The 16549-nt window shown below is 32.2% G+C and overlaps 1 protein-coding gene across 1 annotated transcript; it reads left to right on the top strand.

Moving 5' to 3' along the window:
• Positions 1–5697: 5697 nt before the first annotated feature.
• On the top strand, positions 5698–15183 carry LOC134252571 (putative leucine-rich repeat-containing protein DDB_G0290503). The gene is made up of 14 exons (XM_062735075.1): positions 5698–5799; positions 6190–6365; positions 6826–7011; positions 10264–10345; positions 10435–10512; positions 10822–10955; positions 11657–11726; positions 11865–11958; positions 12204–12290; positions 12472–12549; positions 12874–13039; positions 13557–13690; positions 13998–14106; positions 14712–15183. The coding sequence occupies exons 2-14, from the start codon at positions 6302–6304 to the stop codon at positions 15008–15010; spliced, it is 1581 nt and encodes a 526-aa protein (XP_062591059.1). The 5' UTR covers positions 5698–5799; positions 6190–6301; the 3' UTR covers positions 15011–15183.
• The last annotated feature ends 1366 nt before the right edge of the window (positions 15184–16549 follow it).

Below are 16549 nucleotides of genomic sequence, written 5' to 3'. Positions count from 1 at the left end.
GTATTAGGGCTTTCATATGTCACAGGTGTATTCCTTGTGACAAGTCCTTCCTTTGAATACCAATATTTTTGAACTTTTCATCTCCACTTTGAAATTTCACCTACCTTAAAAATTAACCTTGGTCATAGATTTTTGAACAGTTGGTACTGGGGCTTTTACATTTTACAGGTATATTTATTATGACAGCGAGGGCCGCCCCTTGGTATCATCAATTTTAAACCTCTGACCTTGACCTAGGAGTTTTACAAACTTGTTCCCGACAAATGAAGAATTTTTTGGCCCAACAAATGCTTTGTGCATTTTAAGGTTACCTAAGTCACTCATGTGACCTTTTGCAAGCTGTTTTTGTCTGTCGATCGTCGTACATTGTGTAATTAAACAATCCTTTTCTCTGAAATTGCGAAACCAGTTTCGATATACAGCATTTATGGCCTTTGGATGAAGCTGGGACAAAACTATAAATTTCATTATAGTCCCTTCCCTATCCCCCACCCCCTGGGGCTTGAAGAGTGGAACTGAAACCCTTAAAAATTTGATGCAATCTCTGCATTAGAAACCTTTGTATTTGCTCCTTGACAATAAGCAGACAGACTGTTAACAAACTTATAGTAAGCATGTAGCACTCGATCTATCAAAATATATGTACTGAAAATCATGACCTCAAGTCAAAGGTTCGAATGTTAGAACGGGGCACTTGTCCGCATGATGATCCTCCCTTCTAAAGCTTGTTTTCACCAAGTAATAAAAAAGATTAAAGCTTGCTTTAGATTTCTTTTCAAACTACTTCTGATGTTAATGCGATATGTTTTTTTTTTTTTATCAAAAACTTAGTCTCTTGTCAAACCATTTTCATTTTTCATTTTCTTAAAATTGGATATAAGCAGAAGAAAACTTTCATGCCAAAAATTTGATTCGTCACCAGGGACAAGCAGATTATGACATCCACTTGTTCTCAAGAGTGGACGGGACGCGGAGTGTCGCTGTTTTTTTCTCCGCACCTTGTATTACTGGATACGAATTGTGTGTTTTGTGTTCTAACATGTCGTGATTTGCACTGGGGTGTATCAGCAACTATCCATGAATGTAGATCTGTAGAACCGACCAGAATTGGTGCTATTGTAGGAGTAAGCATCCCTTGTCCACAGTCCATACTCGGCGTCGCCGCGTTTTAAAAAAAAATGATAGACATGCAACAGGTCAACTTAACAATTGGTATATTTTTCTTTAAAAATCCGCTTTTACTACTCTTGATGAAATCTCAAGCCTCCCAAATAAAAACTCGAAAACACTGAGCAGCTTTGATGGTCTTCGTTTCTTTCCTCGTTTAATCAAAACAAAACTTTAAAATGAAGAATTGTACAAGTATGGTACATAGCACCTGCGCGATGTCAAAATACTTTAAACCATAAAGGTGGGTCTATGTCAAAGGTCAAGGTCAATATACACTTGGGGACACAAACTGATGGCAATTATGTGAGTATTAATCTTATTTTTGACTTTGACTCACAAGTTAAATCAGCTTTGGTTTTTAAAAAAATTATTGCCTGACGTCACGGCGTCAGGCTGTATAAGGATTGATAATTGCTTGATCCGAAACTTTTTGAATAAAAAGAGCTATTTTGAAAGCTGATTTACATTGGAAATCTTTTACCTGCATTTTAAAAAAACATTTTTATTGAAACAATTTTGATGATGCCAAATAATTATTTACTTTGTTAAATATTGTTTGCATGAAACAGGTTATTCCATTTAATTTACCGTTTCAACGTGTCCGATATTTTTTTTCTATTTTTAGACTTCAGTCCATTTTTATTCTACGAAATAATTTCTTTTCGCGCCAAATGTCACACAATCTTTTCGCGCCTTTTCTTGGATTGTTCTATTGTATGAATGGGGGTGCTAACTTCCATGGATTTAAATAAAGTTTGTTATTGTAACCTCCATCTTCTTATGATTCAGAAATTCTGTTTACAATTTTTTTCTTATTCCTTAAAACAACATATGAATCGTATACATGTATCAGAATATGGACATGCAAAACAAAAGAAATGATTTCTCTAATTTGTTTCCCCTCTGTTGGTTTATTCCAAATTTTAATGGACTAGTCCAATCACCACAAACGATCGACACAGTTCAACCAGATTCCAGACGATTTGACGAAAGAAATTGTGTTACCTGTGCGAAATCTTGGATTTCTTTTCCACAAAGGCCTAAATGTTGGTTTTACCTATTTCGTTCTAAAAAAAATTATTTTATTTCAAAGATTAATGATATTTATCAAACTACTACTGTTTACTTCAAAAAAATACTTTTTTAGCAACATTTTTATTTAGTTATATCCATTCTCTAAAATGTTCTAAATGAATGATTTGACAACAGATTTCAGAATAATTAGCTTTAAATTTAGAAGTCCAGGGGTAGATCAATCTACTTGCAGAAAAGTCAATCGCATCAGTCCCGAATCGTCGTGTACCTAGGTCCCGAAAAACGAACTCGAATGTATCTTGCATCGGATGTTAAAAATTTCTACATTTCCTGTTGAATAAAAATATTTTTAGAACTTTATAACTTATATTTTAGAAATATCATTACATTGAATAAAATTAGCTCCATATTTTTGACAGATAATAGGTCTATATACATCATCCATGCTTTTATTTATATTTTGTGAAAAGGGGAGAGGGCGTTGTCATGGCGTATAAATTAACAATACATTTGTGGTCTTCTTCCCTACCTAGGAGTTTTACAAACTTGTTGGCAGAAAACCCACATACATTAACCATTCTGTTAAAAACTCTTCAGAATGCAGCAAAGGCATCGTTCTTCTACAAGTTAAATAATTAAATATTTTTACAAGGTTCTCAAATAAAAAGACATATTTCAAACAAAAAAGTACTGCTCAAAAGGTTTATATTACTTCTCTTACAGATATTGATTGATTAAGTCAGGCAAGCTTTTTGAAAAGCTGTTACTTGTATTTGTTTTAACGATCAAGTGAAGTATCTACGTAACTTCCTTACTTATTTTCAACCTATCTCTTTTTTCTTATCAGATAACAAAATAAAAAAAGAGACTGACGGAGATTCAATCATGGCAGTAGAAAAATTATATTCGAAGTTCCTTTTTGTTTCAAATTTTCTCATTTTTAGTATTTATTGGTTTTTATTTTTGAGCGCAAATATGCCCCCCCCCCCCCCCCCAAGTGGAGGAAAGACCTCAAAGTGTTTGTCAACAAGTTTCAGCTTGTATTTAGAAACAAGTAAATTTTAGGACTCATCCCTATAAGCTGTTGCTAATACTTGATTCGTAACATTTTAGCAGTAGAATTTATATTTTTTTTTCCGAATATCAAAAACTTGTCTCTTGCAAGTGCCATGAAATTGTTTTCATTTTCTTCAAAATTGGATATAACGCGATAAAGTTTCATGCCAAAAATTTGATTTTTCACCAGGGACAAGCAGGTTTATGACAAAAACCACTTGTTCTCAATAATACAGATACGCTTATAGAATTGTAATGTCATTAATATCAGAAATACAGCTGTCATACGAAAAACAGTGTGTTTTGTGTTTAACAATTTCCCTTTGCACTGGGGTTTATCCAAATAACACAGTATTTCTTTATGTTAAACAGACCAGACTTGTCGATATGAAAGGAAGCAGCATGGAAAATGGAGTTGAGCACGAAGAATTTGAAAAATACACACCTAAAAACCCTCTTCCTCACGAGATCCAAAAGATGAAACGAGATGAGACTGTGTGTAAAAGTGTGGAATTGGTATATTTTTCATTAAAAATCCGCTCTTAAGAGAAGCTGAAAAAATCTCAAGCTGAAAAGAAAAATTGAAAACACTGTGAGGAGCTTTGATGGAGCAACTGAAAGAGAGAAACAAAACTTTAAAATGAAGAATTGTACAAGTATGGTACATAGAAATTCTGTATGTAAATTACTTTAAACCAAAATGTTTTTCATTGGAAAGAAAAAAAATTTCAGTTAACATATGTGGACTCAACATATGTGATTAGTTAATTATTTGAATATATTCATGTTTTTTTAATCTTTGACTCACAACTTAAATCACACATATATTAAAAAAAATATTTGTTTTAACGATCAAGTGAAGTCTCTACGTAACTTCCTTACAAATTTTCAAAGTATCTCTTTTACTTAAAGATAACAAAATAAAACGAAAGAGACGAAACGAACTGAAACGAAACGAATCATGGCAGTACGAAAAATTATATTCGAAGTTCCTACCGTTTCAAATTTTCTCAAGATTTATTGGTTTTAAACGAAATCAAAATGAAACCTGCCGAAACGAAACGAAACGAAACAACACTATCAAAATGTTTTTTTTAATCAAGGTACATGTATATAATTATAAATGTGTAAATTTTATGGACTTTTTTTTTTAAGCTGTTGAATAAAATTCATATACTTAACATTTTAATATAAAATTTATATTTGGACCGACTTCTGATTCCGAATATTCCTAATGATGCAACTTGTTTGCATTGCAAATATGCAAGATGAAATTGTTTTCATTAGTTTCAACATGTGCATTATTTTCTAATTTTTATATCTTAAAGTTTTTTCAGTCCTTCTTTATCTAGATTCAACATATCTTCAAAATTGATGTGTTACATGTAAAAACCAATGTTGAAAATAATACAGATACGCTTGTATTGTAATGTCATTAATATCAGGATAAACAGAGACTGTCAAATTTAGATTCCAAAACAGGTGTCTTGTTTTTTTTTTTCCCTTCACAGTTGTTTGGGTCCAAATAACACAGTATTTCTTTATGTTAAACAGACCAGACTTGTCGATATGAAAGGAAGCAGCATGGAAAATGGAGTTGAGCACGAAGAATTTGAAAAATACACACCTAAAAACTATTTAACTGACGAGATCCAAAAGATCTCAAAGCGAACGATGACTGTGTGTAAATACTGTAGTTAAATTATTCAGTGATTCAAAAAAATATGACATAGGTGTGGAAGAGAAGCTGAAAAAGACGGAAGCTGAATTAGAAAAATTGAAAGATATATATTAGAGGGAGGCATTGAAAACTGGAGAATACCTTTTTAGTTGGTTAAGCCCCCCCCCCCCCCCCAACTTTCAATTTCCTTCCGACGCCTATGTAGGAACTTGAAGCGAAACAAATTCTGTGGTAATTTATCAACTATATAAATTTTTTCATTGGAAAAAAAAAAATTTAAACATTTAACATTTTGTTACTCAACATATGTGATTAGTTAATTATTTGAATATATTCATGTTTTTAATTAATCTAAGATTTCTCTAACTCCCAACTCCCCCACACATATATCACAATAGAAAAGTGGGGGTTAAAGTCAGAGGAATCTCAGATTAGTTATTACAGATATGCTGTACCAAAGTATCAGTATCAATTATCTACATGTTTTAAACAATATTTACATTGCAAGGATTTAAGAAAGGTATTTAGCTTATTGTTGCATTGATTTGGTTATTAAGGCAAAGGAAGAATTCTAAGGGCTGGGACCATTTATCAAAATACCAGTTCTGTTGAAAATGACTTGAATTGATACATAAAGATGTGACGGTATAGAAATATTCAGGTTTATCATCCTAGCCCTCTAGAAAAAAGGATTGATCTGGTATTTAAAACACACACACACACTGTGACAACTTAATTTTATTTTACAGCATATCAACATTAAAAAACAACATAAAAAATGAAGAGGAACTAAAAGTAGAAAATAGACAACTGAAGGTCAAATTTGAAGCTGCAGTTAAGCTTAAAGAAGAATACAGGTAATTTAGTTTATTGCTATTTAAAAAGGGTTTCACTTTATAAACATTATAATAAAGTGAAAATATGTCATAAGAAATAATTATAATCCTATATCTGAAAAAGCAATGAAAAAAAGTCTGAGCCATCCCTGAATGAGACCCAGAAAGTAGCCCTCACACTCTATTGGTGAAGTATCCTAGAATTTTTTCAGTTCTACATATAATTTGTATATGCACAGAGATATTCATTGTCAGAAACCCATGGGCGGTCTGGCTTCTCTTACAGAAGCGAGACCAACTGTGGGTTTCCAATGATGAGAAATATTGTGATTATAAATATACTATATGATAAAATGTGATTTCCCCCCCCCTATACATGTAATATAGTGTATCTCTCTGTTATCTTTGCAGACAAAAACACTCACTTTATGACAGAAACCTTCCAACAGTGAGAACCAAATTAGCAGAACAAAGAGAGGAGATTAAAACCATCCACACATTTATAGAGGAGAGGGACAAACAGATGAAACAAGAGATGGCGCTCCTATTGTCAACAGTCAGGGACAGATGTTCTAGTCATGACAATGGTGAGCATTTAGGATTTGTGTGGTTTTTGTATATCAGGGATGCATTTAGGGTTGCTAACACCTAACTCTATTGTCTATTAGAGCTACAATTTTAATTCTGATATGCTAGCCTTCCTAAACAATAAAAATGCTTAGAGTGAAGTGACATACATGATCAGATAATTTGGTAAAACATGAAGATAGCAAAATGTTTGTAATACATTGTGCTCGTAAAAAAAAAAGATTACTTCAGTACACTGATATGAGCAAGGAATTTGGTATAAAAATGTTAACTGTATTATAAGTTTTTTTCTTAAATGAAATCACAATGTTACGAATTGTTTAATACTAGGTATACTAATCAAAAACCTCTATACATGAATGGAGAGTGTTTTAGAAAAGCAATATTGAATAACATTTTATATGGTACATATGCACTTCATCTATCCACCAACTGATATATTTAGCATTTATTTTGTAGATAACAGGGCATTGTTTGAGAAAATTGAAAATTTGGAGTCAGAAAAATCAGAGTCATCTGTATTGATGGTGGCTCTGAAGGAAAAACTGAAATCAACGGAAGGGGAGGTAGTCAAATTACAACGAGCTGTCAACGACAGCATGCAACTACAACACAAAATCACTCAGTTGGAATGCTCACTGACTGGTACAATCTAGTTTTACTTTGTTTTCCATTCAGTTTTAATTGTTATGCATGAAATTATTTTTGAGTTTCACATTAATTACAATTTATGCATGTTTTTGCCTGTTGGTCACTCCCAATGTAAGGAAGGATCTATCATATTTTAGAAAGTTATCTGAAGATGCACATGAATGCATGTGCAGTAAAATACAGTCTAGCAAAGTGCGAGGGATGAACAATCTTGATTCGTTATAAACATAATTTGTTATATCCATTAAGTTCACAATGTATCATTGTTGCAGTGTTTTTCCTTTGATGATTGTTGTGTATTTGTTTTTGATACATCATGGCTAATTGTGATCTAACAACTCTGATCTATCAAGATAGAGCACGCCAGGATGATGATGAAACAATTCTAATAAATGACCCATGACCTTACACCGAATAATTAGGGGAAAAGTAAATACAAAGTCATGTAAACAAAGTGAAGGAATACCTTTCCTAAAATAAAAAAAATAATTTTGCATGTCGATTTTTAAATCCAAAATGAAATTCACACAGTGGGTTTAGAAATAAATGTTTTTGACTCGCATAAACTTGAAGCATAACAAAGCACACACAATGAACTACATGTACAGGAAATGAGGTAAATATTCCGAGCCATCTTGTTTTATTAATTCCAACACAAATCGACACATCCAGTAATTTGAAGAATCGCCGTACATCTCGGTCAAAAGTGTCCATTTTCCCGTGCGGTATTCCTTGAACGTTTAAATTGCCCATTTAGTATTTTTACGAGTGTAAAGATTAAGTGACATAAAGAATTTTCCTTCATAATTTGCATCGAGAATTGCAATAGCATAAAATCACAACCATCATCCATGGTGTTCAGACTTGAATGGCGAGTAATCCAAAGTTTAAGAAATGCAGCGCTCTATACTTTTCGAATCACGTGCTCCTTTTTATACGCCCGTCTTAAGACGGGACGTATTATGTTATAGGCTTCATGTCCGTCCGTCCGTCTGTCCATTCGTGTCCGGCTCATAACTTTAATACTATTAAGCCTAGGATTATCAAACTTTGTCAACTGATACTTCTTGGGTAGACGGTGTGTCGCGCGCAAAAAGTAGGTCGCTCTGACCTTTAATTAAGATGCTATGGCCAAATATGGAAATATCCTGTCCGGCTCATAACTAGTAAACTATTAGACCTTGAACTTTCAAACTTTGCAAATGTATACATCTTGGGTAGAAGGTGTGTCGCGACCTATTTCAAGGTCACTGTGACCTTTAATTTAAGTGAAATTTTTAAAAAACTAAGTCTTTTAAATTTTGAATTTCCTAATCCTAAAAAATGTAAAAATTTAGTTGTATCCTTATTAAAAAAGTGTTAAATCAAGAAAATACTTATTTTCTTCAGCATATACTTGGCAGCAATCTATAACAAATATAATGTATGTTAGAGAAATCCCATGTCTCCCATGAGTGCAATTATCAAGCACTGGTCAAGAGTTTTGATAACAGAAAATTGCATGTCAAATTAGAGAGAAATTAATGAGTTTATTGTGAGGAGCTAACTGGAGAGCATCGGTGTTATCTATATCCCTCTGGGAATTGGGCAGATGGGTAAGCCTGGTGGATTAAAAATAGCTCTTGTTGGCTAGCCTAAGTTTTCAAATGAATTTGATGAAAAGTAATTAATACTAATTTGATATTGCATAATAAACTAATCTAATAATATATCATATTATTAATTTTAAAAAACTAATTTCATAGGGGTGGCATCAGCATGTCCATTTTCCATAGAAAACCTTTCTGACATTATTAGATGTTAAAAAAAAAAAAATCATTGAGTATTTTAAATTATATGATTTAAAAATATTTTATGGTAGATAGTGCAGATTTTCATCTATAGTAATGAGTAGACAAGCATCCAGTCAAAGATTAATTAATGAGTTCAATTTAGGAAGGCTAGCTAGCATCTTTTTATCTGTATCCTTTGGGAATTAGACAGAAGAACTGCTGGTCAGTTTAAATAGCATATGTCATTTGATGGCCAGCCTTTAATTTTCAAAATTAATTTGGTATATATATATTAAGTTGTTAAGACTAATTTGTTATTGTTTAATATGATGGGCAATTGACAAGGTCTAATACAACTAGTATAGAAATCTATCAATGATATTATTTGTTATGATTAATGCCTACACCACAGAGGATGGATAAACAAATATTTTAAGGAATAGAAAAAATCATGGAAATTTTAGAATCAAGGTTTACATGATTTTCTTGCACTCTAAACTGTTTTAAGTTAATTGTAATTTTTTGACGGGCGTATCATGCTGTGGCGTGGCACTTTATTCATTGGTCAGATAATATTGTATAATGAAATTTTGATAGATCATGGCTAACTCAGTGCATGAGAATACAGTCGAACTACGTGCTATTAACGTAAAAGTGATAGAGCATGGGTAACTCAGTTCCTGGGAACAATGATACAAACAAAACACGTACTTTTTAACTTGTGCACCTTCAGATATCAGACTCGGGGGACAAGCCCTCTCGTCTGATATCTGAAGATACACTCGTTAAGGTTCATAAACCCTCTGCTTACTCATATAAAATGTTTCTTTAACCTTTATGATTTTCCAAAAGAAAAGTATATGCTAAATGAAATACAAACAATTTTATCATGGCTTATGGGGCAAAATTTGACAAAAAAGGCACTTCAACTTGACAAATTTTGTGTCATTAAGAGTTATCTCTCTTATCAGAGTATCAATGTACCTTAAAAGGTACTCTATATATTACATATACATTTGAAGACCATGGGGCATAAAAATTCCTTTGCTGTGACTTCACTGTGATTGTGAATTCATTACATGTATAAGCATATTTGCTATAACCTTATTCTATAACCTTATTTTACTGTTACAATACTCTGTATTCCATAGAATTTAAAATTGTCTCAGTTTTAATGTTTTTCAAGCCATCTGTTTTCATAGCCTTTTCAAATTCTTTTTTTATGCTTAATTAAATTACATTTGCACTATCAACTCACCTCTGAACTTTTTTTTAATAATTAGGTGAAGATGATATGTAGTCCTAGGACTTTTTGATTTATTGCTATCTTTTTTAAGCTTAGCGAAGTTATTACTATAGAATACAATATTAAATGAATTGAATTGAAAATCTACTTTTTATTGTTATTTTTTAGTATTGAACATTATTTCTAAAACCTGTGATTACATGTATATGCCCTTCTATTCTTCTGTAGCAATGCAGACAGAACTAGATGAGAATTTGTCTAAAAACAGAAGCCTTCAAATGGAGACCCAACAGTTTAAAGAACAACTGAGGTACACAGTATTTTTGGATTATACCACACTGTTTTATTAGATACTTTTCTTTATTTTGGTTTTGAAACCTCAATACTTCTTTCTTGTAGGAATAAAACAAAGGAAGTTGAAGACTTGACATCTCAGTTTCGACAGCGAGATCAAAACAATGAATTGACCACTAAAAGGTCAGATGCGTGTATTTCTTTGATAATTTTACAAAAGAAAAATGATGTTACAAAACAAATGATGAACATTGTAATTTAATAGATATTAAATGATTTTCAACATCCTCATTACTTTATACAGGGAAATTTAGCCCTTCCCTCCCCCTTTTTATTTTTGCCCAATGGCAAATGGCCTATATGGGCAAATTTAAAACAAGGCATATTAAAAGTAAGTTTGAAAGAGTGAAAATAATATAGGGGTGACAATAACCACATACATGTGTTTTCAGTGATAGTGTCATTTTATCATTTGTCTCATTACTTTGACAGACTACAAAATGACCTGAGACAAAAGGAAGCTGAATTACAATCAAGATTAAAGGAACTCAAAACTATGGAAAATAAAATTCACGAACAGCAAGCAAAGGAGGAAGAATTTCACCGAAAGGCAACACTGACAGTCAGTAAGTGAAAGTAATCCACCTCTGATGTATTCAGTAATGTATCACTAGGGTAATCAGTAATTAACCACTGATGTATCCTGTCATCTACCATTGGTGTATTTAAGAAATGAATTTAATTTTTGAAGGTTCATGAGGTTATGAACTATGATGCTTCATGACGACATATTTCATGAAGCGCGTTAGTACTTCATGATAAATATGCCGGCTCGAAGCGTTTTCATATACCTCATGAATCTTCAAAAATTAAATTCATTTCTTATATTTACATTATTTTTCTGATGATTTGCCACAAAATTTATGCCATTCAACAGTCATTTTTAAAACAACAGTTTGCACTATAGTTTTGACGTCAAGTGCAGTATTATGACGTAACAATGGAGATTCATGCTCTGTGACCACTTATGGTAGTTCATGAGAAAATGAACAGTCTTCCTATCTGCAAAGAATCTAAAGGAAAATTATTTGGAAATGTAAATATTCAGTAATGTTTCAATATGGCATTATATAAAAGACATCAAATGATATATATTTGAAATTGCAGAAAAATTCAAAGGATGGAAAGTATTCATTGTACATGTATGTTATACTGTTATTCTACATTGCTTCCGACAGCTTAGAATACCATAAAGCATTTCAAGCATTTCTCATGTACTACCAGTATTCATTTTTTGGTTTGACAAATTTTTTTTTTACAATTCAAGCTGCAAGTAGAGAAATCAAACAAGATCTTGAGAAAGCAAAAGAAGAAATAGAACAACTGAAATCTGAGAGGTACATGTACAACTAATTAATTTTTTTAAATTGTATAAATTTATTAAAATAAATTGAAACATATTTAAACATGATTGCATATAATCTTTAAAGGATTTATATACATTTTGCCCATTTTCTCTTTGAAATTGTGTTTAGGGAGGTAATGATTACCTCACATCAGAACAGAATAGAACAGCTGAGGGAAAGTTTTCGACAAAAGATTGCTGAGTCAGAGGGTTGGCCTGAAAAGGTACTACATGTATACCAGTTTACTTTCAATCCTACTACCATTAGAGTTTTTGGTCTGAGCCCTTCTTGTTTAAGAGTTTCATGCTAAAATTGAATTAAATTCTTTAAAAAAATTGAATGAAAAAAATCTTCTAATGTCATATTATTCAAATGCAATATTTTATTCTGAAGCAATGAAAATGTCTTGTTTTACAAGTATCTTAATTGATTTGTCTATGAATAACCTGTGCTTGCTTTGGTTTTTAGTTACAAGAAGCTATCCAGAAAGAGAAGGCTAAACATAACAAGGCCCTGAAGCAGATGGAAGATCGCTTAAAAGAGAATTTTGTCATGGTAACAAATTTCTTCTTATTCTAAGTACATGTAACCATAGTACAACATTGTATAGATAAGATCTCAAATAAAACAATCTTCAAATGCTATCATAAACTTGGTGTAGAATGCTTAATATTGTGTGGTCAAAAATTTTTGATAAATAATATTTTCACTTGACTTATGCTTTATTTTACTCTAGGAAATGAAAATAGAAAAGCAGAAATACCAAGAACTGTTAGAGAAGTATCAGAGTTCCAATAAGGATCATGAGTCAATGGTAAAGATGTTAAAATATTGTCTCAGTGGTGATACGTATATTTTAAGGAATTTAGCTACACAGTTATTTATTGGGGATTTTTTTCCATGGAAAAATTGTCAGTCTTCAATGCATAAGAAAAAAGTATAGTCAAACCTCATTATCCTGAAGTCAGTGCTTCATGTACATTGACAAAAACAGGATTTAAGATAGTGAGTGTAAAAGTGGTTTGGTCTTTCAAATCACTTCAATATCTCCTTGGTATTCAAGATATCAGTACATGTATTCAGATACCAAAGTTCAACTGTTTTTTTACATTTAACCTTTTTTTTCGAATGTTGACAGCTAAGGAAACAGATAAGTTCTCTGGAGAATAAATACCGATCTGAAATCAAGGAGCTTCAGCAGATTCTGACAGACTCTAAACTCCGAGCCAAAGACACCGAGGACTCCCTGAGAAAGGAAGTGGGCAGTCTAAAGTTAATCATCAAGGATCTGGAAGACAGACTTGGTAAATTCACAATTATACGTCAGTAGGTCATCTTTAAAAAAAAAAAGTGTTTGTTTGCCCTCACCTGACAGACTAATTGCTAAGTATGCCTGTATGGCACAACTCAAAACTTTTATAAGTCAAAGAAACAATATTTTTTCCCCTGTATTTTCTCATCCTGTTGACATACAAGTGGAAAGAATTTTCTCTTTTACCTACCGACCCTATTTCTTTTAACCCTGAGTCAAGAAAGAGCAAACAAACTTTATATTTGTTGAAGATTGCTTTATTTGCTTCATTTTGAAAGAGCAAGGTTTAGGTTGTGCTTGTTTAAATCAGATCTGAAGATTTCAAATCACCAGTACCTCTCAAACAGCAATAGAAAATCCTGAATGATCAAACTTTGACTAAAACTACTTTTAAAATTGAAAAAAAAGTCTATATCCATGTATTTTTTCAAATGATAGTGAAGAACATTTTTCATGTTTTTTGTCTAACATATATATAAACAATTATGGTATAAATCTTTTGTTTAAAGCTCGACTAGATTCTGGAAATGAGGACATGATACAGAAACTGAAAGAACAACTAAAGGAAACTCACGAGGAACTAGAACAGTCTAAACAAGAGCTTCTGAACAAGGAGGAACAGGTTCATGCTGCAAAACAAGAGGTTTGAACTTGTTATGTTATGAACTAGTAACTTTATTCATTTATGATCTGCCAAAAGAGGCATGCTCTGATAAGAGGCATATATTGTTTGTCTTGTCCGTCTTTCATCCTTCCACCCTTCTATCTATCTATCTAGTAACTTTATTTTTTACGATAATATTTTCTTTCTTAAGTTGCATAAAAGTCACATAATTCTTGAGAGAAATGCCATACTTATCAACTGTTAATATATTATATGCAGTCCAAGCACAATTTATATATGCACTCAAATTAGAGAATAAGTTTACCTTCTTCATGTAATTTTTCAGGTTATATTTCTTCAAGACACAGTAAGGAAAGAATGTGAAGAGAGATTTGAATTGACAGAGAAATTAAGTGAAGTTAAAGAAGAGTTATTACAGCTGAAGAAACCATCAGGTAAATGACTCAGTATTTAGTGTCATATCTCATATTATTTAGGACCACTTGATCATCATCACCATTTTCATATTTCTTACTGTAAAGATTTCCAATAACTATGTATATATATTATTGTTTACTTCAACATACATTAACAGTGTCCTTAATCTTTATTTCCTATTAAAATATTTTTTGCTCAGTAACATACAGTAAAACCTTGACATCTGGAAATTAAAGGGACATAAGACTTTAAAAAATATTTTGGGGACTGTAAATTCACTTCTGCATATTCTTTGCATTCAATTATCAATAACGCCCTTCAGGCATTATAAAGTTTGATCACATGACCGACTTCATTTCCTACCCCAGTGAAACTCTAAAAATGACATCTTTAAATATTTCTTAAATATATGAGATGCCCAAATTAAACCAAATGACTATATATAACTTCAGGGACAACCATTTATTACTTCATTATGTCTAATACAATTATATCCATTGAAAATTTCATCAGTTTGTACCAGTTGATAAACTTAATATGATTTCGTGATAAGAAAAGTATGTTATACAGTCATGATATCTATAAACTTATTCCACTGTATGTTTTTGTCCCTCTCCTACAGGTGGCTACAGTTCAGTCAGCTCCTCTCGCCACTCAACAGCCAAAAGCAGTGCCTCTCTCTCCTCCAATACCTCCTCTGCTCCCTCACAGCCAAAAGAGGTCGAACGCAAGTCCCCTCAGGAAATCGAAAACAAACTTTTCCCGTCTCCCCCCAAAGGCCCAGTCCGGGAACTAACAGTGGGCAGTGGTAGTACAGTGTCCTACCAAGGGGAACAGGCTAAACCAGCGGGCAAATTCAAAGGGAACTCACTGGAAACAACCAGGAGAAGAATTTCTGCCATGTTAGGGAGGAAGTCATAATCTCAGAATAGCATGTTTCTTTCAGGAACTAAATTGGAAGACATAGATTTACTAGTGCAGTCCTCTCAGTGACTTCTGTAACAAAATGACTGATTTTTTATGTATCTTTGCATGCTACTATATATGATTGTTATGCTGCTAGTCAACAGCTATATCTGCCATATTTTGTTTTTTTTGTTTTTAAAAGACAATGGCTGTGATTTATTGAATTAATTTATTTTATCATTTGTAGTTTAATTAATTAATTTTATTAATTGTAGGCTTAAAGAATATCATTAATATGTACATTGTAGAAGAATGACAGCTAATATTAGAATGTGATCATTGATTCTAATGATTTGTTAACCTGATTTACACATGTACTAGTATATTGCTATTATTTTTTATAAATGTCTTTTGGGGGGGGGGGGGACATTTTCAGTTTTGCCATATACCATATAAATATGATATTATGTACAGAACAGTAAATCTTCAAATTGTATTCATGAATTGTTTCAACTATTATACATGTATTAATTTCTTTTGCATGATTGATCTAGGCCACAGTCAAGATTGAGATTTCTATAAATAAACAATATCAAGATGATTGTTAGTAAACCTAATTAATATCTTTGAAATTTTCATTGGACAGCAAATAAAATACAACCATCATGTGACATAGATTTGTGCTTATATCAAAATGGTTCTTGGAAACCTCTTTGACCACATCTAATTTATGATATAGTCTTTGGAGATGAGATTCTTCATCAAACTGTTAGAGAATGCCATGGACACTTATTGTGCTCCTTTATTTTTTACATGTAGTTTCCTATGAATCGGAATTAATTCAAAAACGTCTACCTGAGGAGAAGAAAATGCTATTGCCTCCATCTTGTCATTTTGAATTATCAATTAACAAAAGTTAGTTCCATTCATACATCGACACAATATATTCAACAGAGTTTGTCGTATATATTTTTTGGATGTTTTACTGACTATAGACAAAAAGGCCAACTAACAACTAAATTATATGACAAACAAAATGATTTCAACTACAGCAGTATTTTGCTATCACCTGCATATTAACTTATTTGAAAGCATGCTCCAAGTGCTTTCAATATTTAAGGCAGGCTACTGACAGATAAGTTGCTGTTGCAAGGATTTGAACAATTTCATATAAAGATTAATCCAAATAGACCTGTGGGTGTGTATAGGCCTTACCTGGTGTATTCATGGTGTTGATAAAGCAAACAAAGTCATGATTGCATGTGCCTGTGTTTTTTTCAATATTAATTAAATGTTGTTCCAACTATTTTTGGGGCTATGTAAGAAGGCAATCAGACTTGTCATACCATGTGTGCAATACAGAAGATCTGATCCTTTGAAGATTAAAAGATTTGGAAGCTAGAGTTATAAAGGAATCTGAAGATGAGCAAATCAAACCAGGCACATGCCAAAAGGGTAGTTTATTCCACATGCAGACACTTTGCATTTTTTTTTATTCTAAGAGATGAAACTTTTCAATTCTTATGCTTTGAATGGGGTTCTGGTAGTCATTTG

This window comes from Saccostrea cucullata, unplaced genomic scaffold (assembly GCF_032062105.1).
Source record: "Saccostrea cucullata isolate Sc308-1 unplaced genomic scaffold, CSIRO_AGI_Scuc_v1 ctg1, whole genome shotgun sequence".
Taxonomy (NCBI): domain Eukaryota; kingdom Metazoa; phylum Mollusca; class Bivalvia; order Ostreida; family Ostreidae; genus Saccostrea; species Saccostrea cuccullata.
The sequence above is the reverse complement of the archived record's forward strand: the minus strand, read 5'-3'. Positions and strand labels throughout refer to the sequence as shown.

Bases quoted from the DNA above. Each gene is read 5' to 3' on its own strand.
- LOC134252571 (XM_062735075.1), top strand. From the start codon at position 6,302: ATGAAACAAGAGATGGCGCTCCTATTGTCAACAGTCAGGGACAGATGT. The intron at 10,346-10,434 runs GTACACAGTATT...TCTTTCTTGTAG, and splicing joins CAGTTTAAAGAACAACTGAG to GAATAAAACAAAGGAAGTTG. The intron at 13,691-13,997 runs GTTTGAACTTGT...GTAATTTTTCAG, and splicing joins TTCATGCTGCAAAACAAGAG to GTTATATTTCTTCAAGACAC.